The sequence below is a fragment of the Eleutherodactylus coqui genome, unplaced genomic scaffold, assembly GCF_035609145.1.
Source record: "Eleutherodactylus coqui strain aEleCoq1 unplaced genomic scaffold, aEleCoq1.hap1 HAP1_SCAFFOLD_69, whole genome shotgun sequence".
In the NCBI taxonomy this organism is placed as follows: Eukaryota; Metazoa; Chordata; class Amphibia; order Anura; family Eleutherodactylidae; genus Eleutherodactylus; species Eleutherodactylus coqui.
Window position 1 is genome coordinate 63,689 of NW_027102161.1, and position 21,943 is coordinate 85,631.

Consider the following 21,943-nt stretch of genomic DNA (forward strand, 5'->3'; position numbering starts at 1 on the left):
ATTTTAAATCGCCGCCTGCTGAAAGAGCTGAATATGCTTGGCTGATGTGCTCAGCCAATCACAGGCAGCTCTCCCTGAATGCACCCTGGGTCCTACAGAATGGCGGCCTAGAGAACCAAGTCGCCCTAACAGCTAAGACAATGTAAGGAGTAGACATGCCGCGTCACACTGGGCTCTCCCGCACCAGTCCACTGATTTGAAACCTGCCTTGAAAGTAAAGAAGAGGCAGGTTACGAAGGTCAGTCAGGGCTGGCATATGGTGAGTGATGGTGCAGGCTTCAGTGAGATTCACTGTAGTACAGGGCTGGGAATTCTATAGTGCCCTGAAATCTATGTAGCTAAAACCCTCCTGAGCTGTTTTGGAGCATCCATTGCTGTCTTCTGCAAACATTCTAGAAAAAAAATAACACACTTTGTACACTTTTTCTTCTGGGAAAGTATCAAATTTAGAAATGCTCGTGCCAAATCAATTAATTTCTAGCATAAGTATTTCTTACTTTGCAACCTTTTTTCACAGCTACCTACAACTTTAGCAATGTACAGTATACCCCTTTTGGGAGTCAGTGACAGACATGTTTAGGCATAAAATAAAAGTCTTTTCTCACACGCAGTTCCTGCACTCGAGAAACACGGCTGTGAGAACTAAGCCATTGAAATCAATGACTTCGTTTCGTTCCGTTTTGCATGTGTGATTTTCACACCACAACGCTGGACAAAATCACTGTCACCTGTTTAAGCCCTAACGCACCATGTTTTAAACTTTTCTTTTTCCTCATTACTGTACTTCAAGGCGGCTCTCAATTTTTGAATACCATTGGTGCGCAAGAGGTCAATGAAGCGATTAACCCTTGACAACCTCACTGAACAGCAAAGTCTGCAACAGTTTCCATGGGGCAAGATGAAAAATAGCTTTTGACTCATGGGGGTCTTTGCTTTAGTTTGGATCAGCACTATAGTATATTATGGTCGGTTTATGTCTCTTTTCAGTCTTACAAACTATATACTATATAACAGTAATATTACTTACTAGGTGTTTAGTTGATATCATAACTAGAGGATGCACATAGGGACAATAAAAAATTTTTTTTGAGCCAATTAAAAAACTGCCCCCTTGGTTTGTTTATTAAAGGGCTTATTCACATGGCCGTTGGCATTTTTATGTGCGCCTGCCTAACACAGCCAAATTTGAAATGCGGATTCCGCGATTGTCGCTTGCGTGGATTCCCGCAGCAAAACACAGGCATTGAAAGCCATGTGGTTCCGATTTTCTTTTCCCTCACACTCATGCATACGTATTGTGTATTCTGCAAGCAGAAGAAAAATCGCAGCATGCTCTCTGCACAGACAGCCTCTATTAAAGTCAATGGAGGTGTTCGACCCGCAGCCCATGCAATTAATCCACTAAGCGATTGCCCAAGAAATACAAACAACCCCCCCCCCCCCCCCCCCCCTGTACTACGCATGACCGCCTCCAAGCCTAGGAGGCCATATGCAGTACAGGTTAGTTCCGTACGCAGGGTCAATGGCCGGGCTCACAGCATGCAGAATCTGAATGGTTGTGTGAGCTGGGCCTTAGGTTTTCAGTTATAATTTGGTTTCTCTTCTCAGTCTTTGGAGCAGAGAAATGGAATTAAAACGGAAATGAACTGATCTGTTTTTTCAACTATTGATATTAATGGGGTTTTTAAAAACTGAAAGCAAAAAATAGCTGCTATTTGCGTCTGTTCCTTTTTTAAATGCAACAAATAGAGCAGCGTTATCTGCTCTGTTTAAAAAACAGAGCCCTAATGTAATGGAAGCAAACAAAAGCTTTCAGTTTTCTTTCCATTTTTAAAAGCCCTATTAAAATGGTGGAAAAAAATGAATCAGTTTCTGTTTTAATTCCGCTTCTATGCTCCAAAAAAAATGGAGTAGAGGAATGAAATTATAACTAAAGCCCTAAAGCAGATGTGAAATATATGAGGCTGGGGCGGCAGTTGTCAGTCAATTAGATCGCTGGTGTAGATAGATATTGCATGTAAATATTCTCCATTTGAAAGAACTGTGATTGTTTTTTATATTGATGGCTGCTATGGGAGGCTTTGGACCATGGTATGAAGAAATGTATAGGTTCCAGATCCAGCGCTCTATTCGGATACTGTGAGCTGAAAACTTGGTATGGAATTTGTGAACTTTCGTTTGGACCATGGCACCATGAATAATAACTAGAGATGAGCGAGCATACTCGGCCACGCCCCTTTTTCGCCCGAGCACCGCGATTTTCGAGTACTTACGTACTCGGGCGAAAAGATTCGGGGGGCGCCGTGGGTGACTGGGGGGTTGCAGCGGGGAGTGAGGGGGAGAGGAAGGGCACCCCCCTGTTCCCCGCTACTAACCCCCGCGCCGCCATGCCTCCCCCCGCTCCCCGGCGCCCCCCGAATCTTTTCACCCGAGTACGGAAGTACTCGAAAATCGCGGTGCTCGATCGAGTAATTACTCGAAACGAGTATACTCGCTCATCTCTAATAATAACGTTAAAGGAGAATCATACTTTTACACAGTAAATTTACAAAATATGCAGAAATATTCACTTTACTTACATCTTTTAATCACTTTTTATTTTAAAAAAACATGATGTATTTCACTAGGGTCAACCTCACAGTACAATGAGAAATATTTGGTAGGGTTCAGACATAAGGTTATGTTGTGCTAAAAGGCTATGTCCACCTTGGCAAACAATGTTTTTCTACAGCTCCTATGTAGACCTATGCTTCCCCTTTGTAACAAACAACAAATACAACCTACGTTGTCTGATGTTTCTGTTGATGCCATACATCCTTATATATGTCCGCTAAATCTTGGTAAAGTACATTCAGTAGATAATCATGACAAAAGGGACAGAAAAAATGTATGACAACTGGATCAGACTACACAGAGCATATCTGTAGTCTGTTACCATAGAGACACATAGAACTATATAGGAGCTGCAGAAACAAAATGGTAGGAAATGTTTAAATGAGTTTTCCAGGGAGAATACTACTGCTGACCTGTCCTTTTAATAGGTCATCAATAGTTGATCTGCTGGGGTCTGCCGCTTGGGACCCCGACCGTTCAGCTGAGCGGGCGCATGCTGTCAGCGTCGCAAATACACAGAGGTCAGAGTGGAAGTCTCCGCACCAACCTCAGTCTAGTGGCCGGCGCTCGTAACTGCAGGCATGGCTCTCATTGAAATCAATGTGAGCTGTGACTGCAGTTACAAGTGCCAGCCACTACACAGAGGTCGGCTCAGAGACTTCCGCTCCGATCTCTGTATTTGCAGCATGTGCCCACTTAGCAGATCGGTCGGGGCCCCAAGCTACGGACCCCAGCTGATCAACTATTGATGACCGATCATCACCGATCATCAGTAGTATTCTTCCTGGAAGACCCCTTTAAATTTATGCAAAGTTCCTTTGCTTTTAGTTTCAGGTGTATTAGAACACTTAAAAAAAGAATTTAGACTGAGGCCAGCCCCAGGAACTATGGCTTGTTGTATATTTTCAATTAAAGCCGTTAAAATGCAGAGCCATCCATATAATACTTGAATAATCTGGAACAACTCCAGTAGAGAAAACCATATGCCTAGAAAGAGTAAAAAGGGCGTAACGAAAGGGGTACTCGTAATGAGACAGCCAATTAAGGTCTTGCTCACCTAGCCCTGTTTTGGTGTGTTTTGCTGGTGACTTCTTATTTTGCCCCTCCCTTCCTCAAAAAGAAAAATCGGCTCCTAAATGTATGCTCACTTGAGGTAGATCTGTTGCAGAACATTTTCTGCAGTAAAAATGTATTCCGCAGGTGAATTTGGTTTCTAAAAGCCCCATGCACATACTGCAGGAACAATCAAACCAAATTACATGGATTTTTGTGCAGAGATTTTCTACTATAGCTTTGCCTTAGCTTATTTCTCCTTACATAGGGAGTCTGATTGAGACTGAATGACAGTGCTCAGAGGTGGGGCGACTCCATACTAAGGACCTACCTGCCCTTCATGCACTACCATACAGGCCCCATGCATTGGGCTCTGCATAAAACTTATGGTTTTAATTGTGGACATGGTTCCCTAAATTTGAAAAAAGGAGAAACTAAATATAAACCAGCGAACTATGATAATCATCTTCAATGAGTAATGTATCACACAGGCAAAAAGTGGGGAAAAGCCCCCTGCGTCCTAACACAGATATAAAGCACAACTTTATTTAAAAATCCTTATTCTTTTTAGTCTCATTCAGTCTACTTTTTTGTCTGATGAACTAGTAGCTTCCTCTATGCTGCTGTTGGTGCCCTGGTTTCCGGCTATGAAGGGTTCTAAATTCTTGTCTTCCTCTTCCTCTTGCTGCAGTACATGCAAGTAATATTTCTGGTGGTCAAGGTAGGTTGTAAACAATTTTGAATATTCTGGATGACTCAGGAAAAAGTTTTTAAACTCCTCTACAAGAAATAGAAATAGAATTAAAATAAGCCATGAAGAATTTTGGTGCACAACCATAAACATATTATTGCAGCATCTCATGTACATGAGGCAGACAAACATGGTATTCCATAGAAGACAGAGCTAAAAAATACACTGATTTTTACCCGTGGCTACTGCTTTTCAGCATACCTGTACTACCTTTATTTTTTATAATAAAGTTACATATTTTGCCTACTGTACTTCTAGTATTTCTAGATTTGTAGGTTGGTGCATATATAGTTAATGAAGTTGTCCAGTTGTAAACTATTGTTGGCCTATCCTTACGATAGGCCATCAATAGTAGATTAATGGGTGTCTGCCGCCCAGGATCCTTGTCCATCAGCTGTTTGCCAAGCCAGTGCACTAATGCAATGAGCAGAATTCTGCAGCAATCAGACAGCTCCTTTCCCACTGTAGTGGTGAGGCTTGGTATTGCAGCCAAGGTTCCCATTAAAGTAATTAGAAACATTTTCTGTAATACCAAGCTGGTCCACTACAGTGAAACTGAAGCTATCTGCTTATTTTAGAAATCAGCTCAGTACTTGAACAAAGCAGCCCCGCAAAGAGTGATTGGTGGAATACAATGCAGCGGAACCCCACCAATCTGCTATTGGATAAAGATAGGCCATCAATAGTTTCCAGTTGGACAACACCATTAATCTGACATTAATTTATGACAGCAGTAAATTTAAAAGACTTGGTTTGGTTGAAGGCATACAGTGTATAAGGGGGTTGTCTGGTTTAGAAAACTGGCTGATAGTTCAACCCCTTAGTGTTAAAGCCCGTTTGTGCCTTAATGATCAGGCCAAATGTTGGAAATCTGACGTGTCACTTTAACATAGAAAAACTCCGAAAAGGTTTTGCATATCCAAGTAATTCTGACATTGTTTTTTAGAAACATATTGTACTTCATTTAGGTAAAAACAGACCAATAGAATTTGTGTATATTTATTAAAAGCACCACAATTGGGAAGATTTTGAGAAAATTGTCAGTTTAACATTTTCAAATGCAATATGTCAAATATGTGCAAACATACTGTACACTTTTTTGCTAAGATATATATTTTCATCTGTTTACTTTATTCTGGAAGCACATTGGAAAAACCTTTGTTTTTTTTAACCATTTAGGAGACATACAAAATTTAACATTAACATTTTGAGAATCATTTTGTTTTCCTACACCAAGCCAAGATTGCAAAGGCTCATAGGTGTCCGAATGACAGATACCCTCACACTTGACCCCATATATTCACCAAAGGGTGTTTTGAGTATTTTGACCCCACAGTTTCTTTTCAGGAGTCAATGCAATTTAGAGGAGAAAAAAACAACAATTTTATATTTTTGAAAATATGTCATTTTAAAGACAGTTTTTTTTTCTATAGTGCACATGAAAATGAGGATTTGTACCCCAAAATGGATACCCCTGTTTGTCCTGTGTTCAAAAACATACCCATTGTGGCCCTAATCTTATATATGTATGCACAATGGGGCCCAAAACGAAAGAAACAGCTGGTGGCTTTCAGAACAGAAATTTTGCTTGAAAGTGTTTAAGGCCCCATTGCCCATTTGTAGAGCCCTAGAGTGGCCAAAATGATGGAGAAACCCCACAAATTACCCCATTTTGAAAACCGACGCACATGTGCAGAAGACTGTGTCAGGTCCTGGAAGGACTCTCAGCTCTTCCTATGGATCCAATCCGTGTGGGGACATGAAACTTTAACCTTCTCCAACTTTTCTTTTACTTTTATGCGATCGCCATTATTGCATAATCACAATCGTGTGACCCATCACAACTACAGGCTATCAGCAACCTCCGGCAACCTTTAGCAGGGAGCTGTCACCCACACAGACCCCGGGGCCTTAATATCCAGGGCAAGCATGTTTTTACAGCCCTGGGGATTAAAGCCCGGAAACCCAGGATGTAAAAACACATATGAGTGGTCACTAAGGGGTTAATGGGGGCCTGTTAGCTCTCCTGACTTGTCCATTTTAGTTAATACTTTTATTCTTCATGAAACATCTTAGAACATAGTTTCTTATAACATTGTGTTGTGCTGTTCCTCTGTTATTCCTCTTGTGAAACGGGTGTGTCTCTACACCAGGGTTCCCCAACTCCAGTCCTCAGGGACCGCTAACAGGTCATATTTTCAGGATTTCCTCAGTGATGCACAGGTGATGTAATTATTGTTGGTGCCTCAGACATTGGCACAGGTGTTCTTTCTATAGGATATCCTGAAAACATGACCTGTTTGTGGTCCCTGAGGACTGGAGTTGGGGACCATTGCTCTACACAACCTGACTCTGTCAAGCACTGATTGGATAGTGTGAGAATGTCTAGGGACACGACCCCCAACTAGTAACACCAAGTGGTCAAGCTATTCATACCATAGAAGTGGAAGGAACAATAAAGGAATAGTACAACAAAGAGCTATAAGTAAAGCTGCTCCAAGGTCGCGACAATAATGGGGAATACAATTATTTACCAAAACGGGTATGTCGGGCCTCTTGACAGGTCCTCTTTAAAGCCAGACAAATGGGGCAATCTTGCAATATATGGGCATCCATTTGAATACTTCCCATGTCTACCACACCTCCAAAATAAGGGATTTTAAAGCTCTCACCATTTAACACTCCAAATAAAATGTTTTTCATAGATACATTTGAAGGTCTATAAAAGTAAAGAACTGGCATACTAAGTAGAGAGGGACATGAAATTACAAGACACTGAACTCCTCCATTAGTAAGTATATAATAATCACATGTGTTAGGCTGGGTTATATCCTCTGGGGAGAGAATTGTGTGGGGAATGGTTTTGCAGAGGGAGGCATTTGATTAATGAAAATATATGTATTGTCCTTGCCATATATTCCTCTTCTTTTATACACATTTGGAAAATGTGTATGATCTGTATGACCTCTAATGCTTTGTATGTAAGTGGGATGTGAAAAGGTAACGCAGACTGGATAGTCAAATGTCATTGGTGATAGAATTAGAGATGAGCGAGCATACTCGATAAGGCAAACTACTCGAGTGAGTAGGGCCTTATTCGAGTACCTGCCCGCTCGTCTCTAAAGATTTGGGTGCCGGCGGGGAGCTGCGGGGAAGAGCGGGGAGGAAGAGGGGAGAGATCTCTCTCCCCCTCCCCCCCCCCTCCCCCCTGCTCACCGCCGTAACTCACCTGTCACCCGCGCCGGCAGCCGAATCTTTAGAGAAGAGCGGGCAGGTACTCGCATAAGGCACTACTCGCTCGAGTAGTTTGCCTTATCGAGTATGCTCGCTCATCTCTAGATAGAATGCTTTTGTAGAAATGATGTTGTTGAATGGAGCATAGTTAGAGGAGTGATGTTAATGCTAAAAGTGAAGAAACTAATGCAAACACTAATGTATATGAAGAAAAGTGATACTAATGTTATATTTAATGGGAAAAATATGGTTTATTACACAGATGTTAGTGTTTAGTAAAGGAAATACTCAGGTTTATCATAGCAAATACTGTGTTGTTTATTACATAACTACAGAGGTATATTGGATATTGTAATTGTGTATTATACAACTGTTTGATGTAATTGCTGACATGAGAGTTCGGCTGATGATTACTGCCTGACTGATGATGAGTATTGTTTGTGACCATGCAGTTAGAAAGTGTGATAGTCTCTGTCATAGCCTCCATGGACGTCATAGGATTAGTTTGTATCCCAGTCATTTTTTTGGTGTTTCTCCCCGGGTATCGTGCTGCGCAGAGTATGTGTGTTGGATGGATGAATAGTGGATCAAGTCTGATTCTGTGGGAAGGTGCCTGTTGGGGTATGATAGGCAGGGTGTGGTGCACAGCTGAGGGTTGCGTTTTCTGTGCTGATGAAGTGCGCAAGAGAATTGTGAGGTTCAAACAGAAGTTGATGCAACCTATAGTCATTAGTCACAAGTGAAGTTCTGTGACGCCTGCTGTGGGGAAGAGGCTGGGTGAAGGTAAACAGGGTATTAGTGTAGTATGTCTACACCGGAAGTGTGGGCATGACAAGGCTGAGCTACAGGTAATGCCCAGGTCACGCCCACAGCTCCCAATTAGCTGTGGCATACACACCTTCACCGAGCTGCCAAAAGCTCGGTGCATCATAGAGACGCTGTTAAAGGGGTTGTCCCGCGAAACAAAGTGGGGGTATACACTTCTGTATGGCCATATTAATGCACTTTGTAATGTACATTGTGCATTAATTATAAGCCATACAGAAGTTATCAGAAGTTATTCACTTACCTGTTCCGTTGCTAGCGTCCTCGTCTCCATGGTGCCGTCTAATTTTCAGCGTCTAATCGCCGGATTAGACGCGCTTGCGCAGTCCGGTCTTCTTCTTTTCTGAATGGGGCCGCTCGTGCCGGAGAGCGGCTCCTTGTAGCTCCGCCCTGTCACGTGCCGATTCCAGCCAATCAGGAGGCTGGAATCGGCAATGGACCGCACAGAAGCCCTGCGGTCCACCGAGGGTGAAGATCCCGGCGGCCATCTTCACCAGGTAAGTAAGAAGTCACCGGAGCGCGGGGATTCAGGTAAGCACTCTCCGGTTTTCTTTTTTAACCCCTGCATCGGGTTTGTCTCGCGCCGAACGGGGGGGGGCTATTGGGAAAAAAAAAAAAACGTTTCGGCGCGGGACAACCCCTTTAAGGGTTTTCTTAGAGGGAGGCAGCTCCCTCTGTTTTTGTCATCGGACCCCCGAGATAAAAATCGTGTACTGCCGATGGGTTGTTATGGCAAGAGGATTCCAGATACAGGCGTCCTGTTCTGCTATCAGCCCCCACAGTGACGAGCTCTGGCAGCGGGAGCCAGCTGTCAGTGATAGCTAGCCTCCTGCTGCATCAGCTGCAGGGTGCATTAGAGCAGTGACTCCCATTGTTAACCCCAGGTTGAAGGTGTATGTGTGCCACAGCCAATCGGGAGCTGTGGGCGTGACCTAGCCGTTACCTGCAGCTCAGCCCGGTCACGCCCACACTTCTGATGAAGACATACTACACTAATACTGGTAAACAATGTGAGTGAGAAAATTTACTAGAACCTCTTGTCCTGAGGAAGAGAATGCATAGACAGTTTGGACCATGGTACCGTAGCTCTGAACTGGGACTTGTTGGTTTGAGCAGTCCATGAGAGATAGACTAGCATCATAAAGACTGCAAGTAGACCAGTAACTTGACTGTGTTAGGCCGCCTGCAGATGGGTGGGTCGGATCCGGCTGCGAGGTTTCTCGCCGCGGGATCCGACCCAAGCGCCTGCAGAGAGCGGCGCGTACTCACCTGCGCCCGCGGCTCCAGCTGTTTGATGTGCCGGCTTGCTGGGCAGCCGGTGCATGCGCAGACCAGAGCCGGTGGCCGGACAGTGACGTTTCTGCTCTACGAGCCCCGCACAGAAATAAAGCATGCCGCGGTTTGTTTGCCGCGCGGCCAAACTGCGGCCGTCTGCATAGGATTGCGTTTGTCATCGTACCCCTAGATAAATTCGTTAAGGGGTCTACTTTTCAAAATGGGGTCACTTGTGGGCGTTCTCCATCGTTTTGGTCACTCAATGGCTCTACAAGTGTGCAATAGGGCCTAAATCTCCTTCAAGCAAAATTTCTGTTTTGAAAGCCACCGGTTGCTCCTTTCATTTTGGGCCCCATTGTGCATACAGGCGTAATACTAGGGCCACAATGGGTATGTTTCTGAGCACGGGATAAACAGGCTTATCCATTCTGGGGTGCAAATCCTCATTTTCATGTGTACTATAGAAATAATTCCTGCCTTTAAAATGACATATTTGCAAAAATATGAAATTTTAGTTTTTCTCTTCTAAATTGCATTGACTCCTAAAAAAAACCTGTTTGGTTTAAACACTCATAACACCCCTTAGTGAATACGTTAAGGGGTGTAGTTTTAAAAATGGGGTCATTTGTGGGGGTATCTATCATTTTGACTTCTATGAGCCTTTCCAATCTTGGCTTGGTGTAGAAAAACAAACTGTTCCTCAAAATGCTGAAAAGTAATATTAAATTTGTACGTCTCCTAAATGGTTAAAAAAAAACCGAAAGTTTTTCCAATGTGCGCCCAAAATAAAGTAAACGGATGGAAATATATATCTTAGCAAAAATTTCTATATTATGTTTACACATATTTGAGATATTGCAGTTGGAAATGTGAAAAAATGACTATTTTTAAAATTTTTTCCCAATTTTCGCGCTTTTAATAAATAAACACAAATTCTATCGGTCTTTTTCTCCACCTAAATGAAGTACAACATGTGGCGAAAAAACAATGTCAGAATCGCTTGGATATGCAAAACCTTTCTGGTGTTTTTCCATGCTAAATTGACACGTGTCAGATTTGCAAAATTTGGCCTGGTCATTAAGGCGAAAACAGGCTTGGTCACTAAGGGGTTGATTCCACAAAGACTGGCTAGCAAATACAGCATTAAAAAGATTTCTAAGCCTGTGTAGTTGAGTGTTCCGAATTATATTGACAAAGGATTTAAAACTGTATTACAACATTTGAAAACATATGCTACTTAAAGGGGGTGTCCAATTGTAAGCTATTGAAGGTCTATCCTCAGGAAACGCCATCAATAGCAGATCCGTGGGTGTCTGCCACCTGGGACTACCTCTCATCATCTGTTCTCTGGTCCACTGCTCTCATGCACTGAGCCAATTTTTGCAGGAAGCAGACAGCCCCTTTTCCACTGCAGTAGCCAGGGAACGAAGCAGTCTGCTTCCTGGTAATATCAGCTCAGTGTACAAACTCACCAGCCCAGAGAACAGCATATTGGTGAGAATCCCATGCAGCAGGCCCATTCCAGTCTACTATTGATAACCATCTTGAGGACAGACCATCAGAAGCCTACCACTGGACCAACCCTTAAAGGGTCTGTATGTTTATTGTGTACAACTTAAAGTAAACATTGTTATAGTTTGCTGCAAAATGTGCTTCATCTCTCAAGACTTCTGCACAGTGGGACAACTCCCCTCACATGCTTATACTACTGTCCGGTCTTCCATTCTTCACAGACATGGCCAGTAGGAGGGATTCCTCCTTATTAATGACAGATCCCCTTTGAATGTGTCATTTTGTGATGATAATGTATTAGTTCTGGTCTTTCTTACCATAACAGAGTTTTCCTGACTCATCAGCATCCATATCCTGGAAAAGTTTGGAAACATCAAGGTCTGGAACGCCAAGTGAAGATCTTAACAGGGAACTGAATTCATTTTCTGTGATGCTGCCATCGCCATCAATATCAAATAACTAGGGTAAAGCAAAACATTATAATGGCATGTGATATATGTTGTAATTACTTCAGACTCAGCTGTATGTGATTATTATACCTGTACAGAGACAGAGAAAAGTAATAAGGGCTAATGCCCACGGAACTCCGCGACGTTGCCCTGCAGCTATAAGGTTCTATTGAACCTAATAGCTTAATGTTCATGCAGCGGAGTTTTAAATGCCACAGGAATATGTGTGGCCAGCTTCCATTGTAGACAACGTGGCCTTGCCCACTGTAAATACGTGGCCCTGCCCACTGTAAATACATGGCCCCGCCCACCGCTGGCCACGTCATCTGACACTGCCGGCACGTCATGCACTGTACTGTGAATGCCTGCTGGCCCTCCATGCGGGACGTGTACAGAGGATCCGGAGCGGTAAGTATGGAGGTTTTGTGGTGGGGTGCAGGGGGCGTGGCGGACTGCGCTGTGATATTCCGCTGGCGGAGTCAGTCACGGCCGTGGGCATGAGCCCTAAGGCTGGGTTCCCACACGGCGTATTCCTGGCGGAAATATCGCAGTTTGGCCACAGCGAAAAACCGCGAGATTTCCGCCTGCAAAGCGCTACTTCAAAACCCGCGGCACTTAGAGGAGAGCGCGGCCGCAATGAAAAAAATAAAAGAATGGACATGCTGTGGCCAGTGAATCTGCGCCACAGCACTTGCTTCTGCCACCTTTGCTGCAATGAATTTGCCTTCCCATGTGGACAAGATTTCTGAAAAATCTTGTCCACATGGCTGGCTAATCCCGGGATTACCGTCCGCAAGTGGATTCGCCTCGGCCTAAGAGAAAAAAACAACTGCAGGACTCATCATCTACAAGCCTATAGCAAGTGCTTTACACAAATAAACTGGATCCAGGGTTTGAGCGAACGTCTGATCAACCACATGTACAAGGGTGGACAAAAATATGGAAACACTGAACGAAATGCATAGGATTTTAATCATTAGCACTGAGCTGCCCTATCGGCCCCTGCTTAGTGGAGAGCTTTCCACTAAATTTGTGTTTACTTTACCTCTTGCCCTGCTCTGGGTGGTTTTGGGAGCCAGCTGGTAACAGAAGCTGAGTGGCTCAAACTCCTGATTAAAGGAACCTTGTTGCTCAGGCAGATGTTCACTTTTGCCCAGCAGCATATATGTCCTATTACCTCCACTTAAAATTGGTCTCTATATGTCTTATTGAAATATGGATTATAATCCTAAACATGCATTTTGTACGGTGTTTCCATATTTTTGTCCACCCCCCCGTATGTCTTATGTAAGCACAGCAGTAATACTCATATGACTTACAAATGTTTTACAGAATGTCATTTATCTAAGAACTACCAGTTTTGTTCTATAAGTGTTAACAGGTCCATTAATGATACTTTTTTCTGCAATTTCGCCATTTGTAAGGCTATTAAAACAGACAGATATGGCCCAATTGCTATATTTTATGCAATTTTTCTAATACATTTTGATTTGTTTTCTGCGTGTTTTCTAACGCAATCCTATGGCAGCTTCCACGGGCGGAAATTCTGCCGGAAATCCCGCCGTGGAATTTCTGCCCATGTGCAGGGGGACTAAGGCATTTTTTTTACATGCATAATAATATATATTGTTTGTAGTACGGTATGCATTGCAGAATATCGTTTGTACTTATACTTGCAGAACCTTGCATAAGCTGAGGCTATGCTTAAATATAAGGGTTAAATAGTACAGATAAGAGGTGATTTTGGTTACCAAGCAGATAGATCTTCAGCAAGTTTTGCAGAGTGCATCAGTTTTTGCAAAGCTAAATTCTAGCAGTTTTGCAAGGCATCACAATCCCCGGGAATGTGGGAGGAGCCAGACGCCAGGCACCAGGCAGAGTAGAGTTGCTTGTGGGATGGGGGAGAGAGAAGAACAACCTGGCAGGTGAGTGCAAAGACCAGAGACCCAGAATCTTCACCCGCCCTGCCATGTTTTCTTTGTGCGCAATATGCAATCAATAGAACCCCTTGATTTCAATGGGTTCGTTCACATGCGCAATCTTGCGCGCAAATTTTCAAACAAAATACGCTGCATGCTCTATCTTCCTGTGGATTTGCACAGGCAAATAGCAGATATAGAACTATTAGACTTAATTACCCATTTCAATGAATTAGGAGTATGGTTGCATGTTCGTTTTGCTGTGCAAATGCACACAATTTGCGCACACAAAAAGTACAGTAGGACATGCATTTGCGCATGCAAATATGCAGCATAAATTCTGCAAATATGTGGCGTAAATGTGCACATAACTGCACTCATGCCCATGTGATAACTTTAATAAGCTTAGTCCTCGTGGCTCTGAATCTATCGCCTTTGATGTGTTAAGCCTCTGTCTGCTGGAGAGTCATGTGTGCTGGCATCAGAAATGGTGGCAGCAAGAATCTTGGGGTGTGTTGAGGGGCATTTTATGCTCAGTTTGCTTCCTGAGTGTAAGGTGCATGCAAAATTAAATGATAGATCAGCCTCTTGCAGTCACATCCAAGTCCTGAGATTGCAGAATGTGTACAGGACATAAGGCTAGCAAGGATTAGACAAAAAGGCCATTTTAATTCAGATCAGCACCACTCTTGTCTATTTTGCAGTGCATTCCTATTCAAGTTCATGGGCCTAATCTACAGTATCAGTCATAGTGGAAGGTCATAGACAAAAAATGGGCTGGGTTTTTTTTTGGGGGGGAGGGGGAGAGACAGCATCTTTTCTAACCCTGGATAATCATTCTAAGATCTGTGTTCCTTATGATTTTGCAAAGAAATGCAAACAAATCTAACAGGTGGCATTGCTACCTTTCAAGGTAAGTGCATGACTACTATAAAGTCTGGTGTTTATCAGTAGCATTAGGTTATAAGGCAGGGGTGTAGAATCTGTGGCCCAGGATGGCTATTAATGTGGCCCAACACAAAGGGGAGGCTGCATCTGCAGGAGGCGAGGCCGCAGGCAGTACCTGGCACTGGCATTTGCTGTGATTGAGTTACTCCAGGTCCAGTGTGATTCTCCTTGTCCTCCCAAGTCCTGACTGCTGCCAATCCAGTAACAAGGTGAGGACGAGAGACGTGGTCTCATAGTGGACGGCCAGCGCTGTGTCCCCTGTTGTCAGAATGGCTGTAAACTGCATGCGAGTCTGCACAGGCTTCTGTGTCTAGGCTTGCATGCATGGCCTTGTAGCAGTGGGGGTTATTTGCAGGATGATTGGGGTTGTGTGGAGGTTGATGGAAGCTGTATGGAGTACTGTGGAGGACTATGGGAGTTATGTGGAGGATGATGGGGGTTGTTAGGAGGACTGTGGATTAGGATTATTAGGGGAGGATTTTTTTTGCTCATCTGTGGTGGCAGATATCCCTATAGTTATGCACATATCTGTTTTGTTTGCTTATAAGGCCTCCTTCCTACGAACGTATTTCCGCTGCGTAATTCGCAGCAAAAATCCGCTGCGTTGCCCGCAGCTATTAGGTTCTATTGAACCTAATGGCTCAGGGCACACGGTGCGGAATTCCGCACCGTGAAATCTCCCGTTCTCACCCGCGGCATGCTCTATTTGCCGCGGGTGTACGCGCTGACGGCTTCCATTGCAGTCAATGGAAGCCGTCCGTTCACGCTATCTCCTGCTGTAACACAGCGGAGGATAGCGTGAAAACGCTTTCCCGCCTACCACGGCGAGGTATATCAGTGGGGCGGACGTCACAGCATGGGGTACTGAGTTTCTAGGAGTGAAGCTTTTCCCGCAAAGTATGCAGTAGTGTAAATAGAGAAGACGCACTGCTGTTTGCAGTAGTCCGGCGTGAAGTCCAGCAGACCTGACCTCTTTATGTGTTGCTTAGCAGAGTCATGACTTAGCCTGGTTGCACATGAGCGAGCCGGAGTCGGCTGTGGGCACCCTGTTCCCAGCTGGCATCTACAGGTACCCATCATTACTTCTCTTCTGTACTGCGGATTCTGCTGTGGGCACCCTGTTCCCAGCCGGCATCTGCGGGTACCCATCATTCCTTCTTCTCTTCTGTACTGTGGATTCTGCTGTGGGCAACCTATACCCGACTGGCATCCACGTGTACCTCATTTCTTCTTTTCTGTACTGCGAATTCCGCTGCGGGCACCCTGTTCCCAGCCGGCATCCACACGTACCTCTCGTTTCTTCTCTTCTGTACTGTGGATTCCACTGTGGGCACCCTGTTCCCGGCCAGCGTTCACACGTACCTCTTATTTCTTCTTCTCTTCTGTACTGCGGATGGCCCGCATGGCTCACCGTCTTCAATGGAAGCCATCTCAAATAGAGAATGCTGCGATTTTTTCATCTACGAGCAGAAAATCACAATTGATTTCCGCTCGTGTGCAGGAAAAACCGCTTTTCCATAACATGCTATGGAAGTGATTTGCTGCAGATGCCCGCTCCGGATTCCGCAATTCAAATACAGTTGTGCAGCCGGCCTTATTTAGTGTACCAGGTGATTGTAATTTCATCCCGCTTGTGCCCCTCATCCTACCGAGGTAGATAAAAGCGTTTCCCTGGCTGTCAGCCTGACCGAAACGTGATTTCCTGCCTGCAGCAATTAAAGCTTGCGCAGTGAAGCCCCTGCCACCTGCAGGTATGTTCTATCAACATCTGGAATATTCCTACTTCTGGACCCGGTTCCATCTGCCACCTAGTCTGCATGGTCAGACCCCCATTACACTCCAATGGGGCCTGTGCATAGGATGGACGTACCCATGAGTTACATATAGACACTTTCAGACGTGGTGGCTTATGTAAGGCTGTCCGTCCTGCCTTGTCCACCACAGTCTAGGATTCTTTTTGCACTATGGAATTTATGCCCGCCTGATACTTCAGTGCGCGACTCGGTATGTCTCTAATGCTTGAAGAAAAGGAAATGCACATTACCTAGAAGGAAAAAAACTACCTGCCTGAATGCCTAAAGCAATGTGTGAAGGTTGATTTTTGAAGTATCTACATATAGTGTCGGGTTATGGTTTGGGTTGGCAGGTTTTTTATTTTAACCCAATAGTAACTTTGGGTTTTCTTTGTAGATTTTAGATGTGTTTACTAATTTTTATAGAAAAAAAAATTGCACACAATTTTCCTTTATGAGGTCATAAAAAGCTTTGTTGTACATTAGGAACTCCAAAGAGAGGGCAAAATAGCCCTCTGTGGTGACATTGATAACAAGTAGAACTGTTCTGGGCCTGCTAAAACCCTTACAGACTAAGAACATCATCTGATCCAATAGAGGCAATGTATGGTCATGGACAGCTTTGCTTCCTTCTAATGTACACAAAAGAGTTCTCATTCACCGACAGCAAACTAATATCTTGTAAATGGTGAGAAATTACATTATAAAGTTTTAGAACTTTTTATTTATTGGGTGACTAAGAGTTAATTGTATATAGAGCAGAAAATCTCGTTACGGCCAGTTTCATAGAAGCACACTGTGGGTACATTTATGCGCCCGTAAGATAGACAACTGTTCCAGCCTTTCTACAGGTCTACTACTCTAAATTCAGAGGGTCTAAGGCTGCCTGTCCACGGCCGTGATGGAATATCGCTAGCGATATTCCGCTCCAGGGGAGGAGGGGGTGGGGGAGCACTGACAGGTCTCTGCGATGAGCCTATCTAATAGATAAGATCACCGTGTAGAATTGCGGCAAATTGTAGTATGCCACAATTTCAATCCCGCAAGCGTAGAAGCGCTATGATTCTCCGCTCGTAGATGTCGGGCTGTGCTTTCCATAGTTAGCCTATGGAAAGCTTTTCATAGCGTGATCCGCGGGCGATTTATCACAAGTGGATCCTCGCCCGTGGAAGGCAGCCTTATGATGCTCTCAGTTCTGATTAAAGGTGCATTTATGCTCGTATAAGCAAACGTAAATGCACCCTTAATACTCATGTGAAATTAGAGGAGAAGGGAGGAAGTGTTCCAGGCACACACACTTGACACTACTGAGACCACTGCGAGTGGGGGTCGCTATTACAACTGAGACCACTGTGGTGGGGGTCGCTCTTACAACTGAGACCACTGAGGAGGCGGGGTGTCGCTGTTACAACTGAGACCACTGAGGGGGGTCACTTACTACTGAGACCACTGTGGGAGGGGGTCACTATTACTACTGAAACCACCGGGGGAGGGGGTCACTATTATTACTGAGACCACTGGGGGAGGGGGTCACTATTATTACTGAGACCACTGTGGGGGGGCCACTATTACTACTAAGACCACTGGGGGGGCACTATTACTACTAAGACCACTGGGGGGGTGGGTGTCACTATTACCATTGTAGTGGAGGTGGGTGTCACTATTACCATTGTAGTGGGGGTCAGCATTACTACTGAGACCACTGTGGGGGGGGGGGGGGTCACTATTACTACTCAGACCACTAGGGGGGGGGGTCACTATTACTACTGAGACCACTGTAGAGGGGGGTCACTATTACTACTGAGACCACTTTGGGGGGGTCACTATTACTATGGTAGTTGCCGTTTGGTTGCATAAGGCATATTTTTCACATGCATAATAGTATATATAGCTTGTACTTTGCATTGCAGAATGTTGTTTGTACTTATATTTCATCATAGCCTGAGCTTATGCAAGGTTCTGCAATTATAAGGGTTAAAGGGGTTGTCCTGCGCTGAAACGGGTTTTTTTTTTTTTTTTCAATAGGCCCCCCGTTCGGCGCGAGACAAACCCGATGCATGTATTAAAAAAAAAATCGGATAGTATTTACCCAAATCCCCGCGCTCCGGTGACTTCTTACTTACCTTGCTAAGATGGCCGCCGGGATCTTCACCCACGGTGGACCGCAGGTCTTCTCCCATGGTGCACCGTGGGCTCTGTGCGTTCCATTGCCGATTCCAGCCTCCTGATTGGCTGGAATCGGCACACGTGACGGGGCGGAGCTACGAGCGGACCCATTCAGAAGGGAGAAGACCGAACTGCGCAAGCGCGTCTAATCGGGCGATTAGACGCTGAAATTAGACGGCTCCATGGAGACGAGGACGCCAGCAACGGAGCAGGTAAGTGAATAACTTCTGTATGGCTCATAATTAATGCACGATGTACATTACAAAGTGCATTAATATGGCCATACAGAAGTGTATACCCCCACTTGCTTTCGCGGGACAACCCATTTAAACTGTACAGAAGAGATGTGATTTTACCAAGCAGATCTTCAGCAAGTTTTGCAGAGTGCATCAGTTTTTGCAAAACTAAATTCTAGCAGTTTTGCAAGGCATCACAATCCCCGGGAATGTGGGAGGAGCCAGACGCCAGGCACCAGGCAGAGTAGAGTTGCTTGTGAGATGGGGGAGAGAGAAGAACAACCTGGCAGGTGAGTGCAAAAACCAGAGACCCAGAATCTTCACCCACCCTGCCATGTTTTCTTTGTGCGCAATATGCAATGAATAGAACGCCTTGATTTCAATGGGTTCGTTCACGTGCGCATATCTTGCGTGCAAATTTTCAAACAAAATCCGCTGCATGCTCTATCTTCCTGTGGATTTGCACAGGCAAATAGCAGATATAGAACTATTAGACTTAATTACCCATTTCAATGAATAGGAGTATGGTTGCATGTTGGTTTTGCTGCGCAAATGCACACAATTTGTGCACACAAGTAGTAAAGTAAGACATGCATTTGCACATACAAGTATGCAACATAAATTCTGCAAATATGTGGCGTAAATGCGCACATAATTGCACTCGTGCCCATGTGATAACTTGAATAAGCTTAGTCCTCGTGGCTCTAAATCTATCGCCTTTGATGTGTTAAGCCCCTGTCTGCTGGAGAGTCATGTGTGCTGGCATCAGAAATGATGGCAGCAAGAATCTTGGGGTGTGTTGAGGGGCATTTTATGCTCAGTTTGCATCCTGAATGTAAGGCGAGTGCAAGATTGAGGGATAGATCAGCCTCTTGCAGTCACATCCAAGTCCGGGGACTGGAGAATGTGTACAGGACCTAAGGCTAGCAAGGGTTAGGGTGCGGGCAGACGAGCGTAGGCGTATTTACGTTCGCACGAGCGCAACGTATAATCACCCGAGAGAACGTTTTTCACCGATCACGACCAGAGCTAGAAAGCGTATTTTCGGTTGTTCCTACTTTGCAAACTATCTTTTCGGCCATCGAATATGCGTTGGCGCGTATTTCGGTCGCATATGTTCCGTTTTTTTTTTCGGGTTGCCGTTTTTACGCGCCGTAAAATCGCCCATGTGAACGAATACATTCGAAACCATTGCCTCAGATGGTCACGTATATACGTTTGTTCGCAAAAACGCGCCGTTTATGCGCTTGTGTGAACGCACCCTTAGAGAAAGAAGGCCACTTTATTTCCAATCAGCACCACTCTTGTCTGTTTTGCAGTGCATTCCCATTCAAGTTCATGGGCCTAATCTACAGTATCAGTCATAGTGCAGGGTCATAGACAATGAATGGGCTGTTTTGTTTTTGTTTTGCTTTGTTTGGGGGGGGGGGGGGGGGGACACAACATCTTTTCTAACCCTGGATAACCATTTTAAGATCTACTGTTTTCCTTATGATTGTGCAAACAAATCTAACAGGTGGCATTGCTACCTTTCAAGGTAAGTGCATGACTACTATAAAGTCTGGTGTTTATCAGTAGCATTAGGTTATAAGGCAGGGGTGTAGAATCTGTGGCCCAGGATGGCTATTAATGTGGCACACAAAGGGGAGGCTGCATCTGGAGGAGGCGAGGCCGCAGGTGGTACCTGGCAGTGGCATTGCGGTACCTGGCATTTGCTGTGACTGAATCACTCCAGGTCCAGTGTGATTCTCCTTGTCCTTCCAAGTCTTGACTGCTGCCAATCCAGTAATAAGGTGAGGACGAGAGACGTGGTCTCATAGTGGACGGCCAACGCTGTGTTCCCTGTTGTCAGAAATGGGCCCATGGCTGTAAACTGCATGCGAGTCTGCACAGGCTTCTGTGTCTAGGCTTGCATGCATGGCCTTGCAGCAGCGGGGGTTATTTGCAGGATGATTGGGGTTGTGTGGAGGTTGATGGAAGCTGTATGGAGTACTGTGGAGGACTATGGGAGTTATGTGGAGGATGATGGGGGTTGTTAGGATGACTGAAGATTAGGATTATTATGGGAGGATTTTTTTACTTATCTGTGATGGCAGATATCACGAAAATTATGCACAGATCTGTTTTGTTTATCAGATTTTGTTAGTGATTGTGTATTTACTGTTCGCCCGAAGACAACTCCTCTTCTCTGCCCCAGAGATGCCAAAAGGTTTGACAATCCTGTTAATAAGTTTTGTTATGTGGTAATGTAATATTGCAGGCTGGCGAGACCCTGCTGTAAGTGAAAAGGAAGTTGAATTTGTTGCCCGGTGGGGTATATAAGGAAGATGTACATCACAGCATGGGGAGTTTCTTTCGGTGAAGCTTTTAGCGAAGTACAAAGTAATGTACATGGAGGACAAGACACACTGCTGCCTGTGGTTGACCGGCGTGAAGTCCAGCAGACCTCTTTACATGTAGCTGAGAAGAGTCCAGGACTTAAGAGACTTGGCGTTGCCCAGGTATATCAGTGGGGCGGACGTCACAGCATGGGGTACTGAGTTTCTAGGAGTGAAGCTTTTCGCAAAGTATGCAGTAGTGTAAATAGAGAAGACGCACTGCTGTTTGCAGTAGTCCGGCGTGAAGTCCAGCAGACCTGACCTCTTTATGTGTCGCTTCGCAGAGTCATGACTTAGCCTGGTTGCACACGAGCGGGTCAGATTCTGCTGCGGGCACCCTGTTCCCAGCTGGCATTTAACCCTTTTCAATCCAATTTGTATCCTGGTTTTCCTAGGTTGCTTACTCTTTTTCTGCCGTTATATAAACGGCGCTATCTGCTGGCTAAAGCTAGTACTGAATTAGTTGACATGTTGGATAGGCTCCGACAGCAGAAAGGGCTGGCAATATACAGTAAGACAACCCCGACTGACGTCTTTCAACATCGGAGCTGTATAGCCTTAAATCATAATGTCTTCAGATGTCAGACAGTGGATTGGAAAGGGTTAAAGGTACCCATCATTCCTTCTTCTCTTCTGTACTGCAGATTCTGCTGTGGGCAACCTTTACCCATCTGGCATCCACGCATACGTCTCATTTCTTCTTCTCTTCTGTACCTCGGATTCCGCTGCAGGCACCTTGTTCCCAGCCGGCATCTGCGGGTACCCATCATTCCTTCTTTTCTTCTGTACTG

General features: G+C 44.8%; 1 protein-coding gene across 1 annotated transcript in view; it reads right to left on the reverse strand.

Annotated features, from left to right (window-relative positions):
• Nucleotides 1-3,214: 3,214 nt before the first annotated feature.
• Nucleotides 3,215-21,943, reverse strand: part of LOC136598676 (lysophosphatidylcholine acyltransferase 2-like) — an 80,115-nt gene continuing 61,386 nt past the window's right edge. The window contains exons 5-6 of the mRNA XM_066588759.1: nt 11,581-11,722; nt 3,215-4,446 (exon numbers count right to left, since the gene is read on the reverse strand). Of these exons, the coding sequence (XP_066444856.1) occupies nt 4,244-4,446; nt 11,581-11,722 (345 nt within the window). The 3' untranslated portion in view covers nt 3,215-4,243. The remainder of the gene's footprint in view (nt 4,447-11,580; nt 11,723-21,943) is intronic.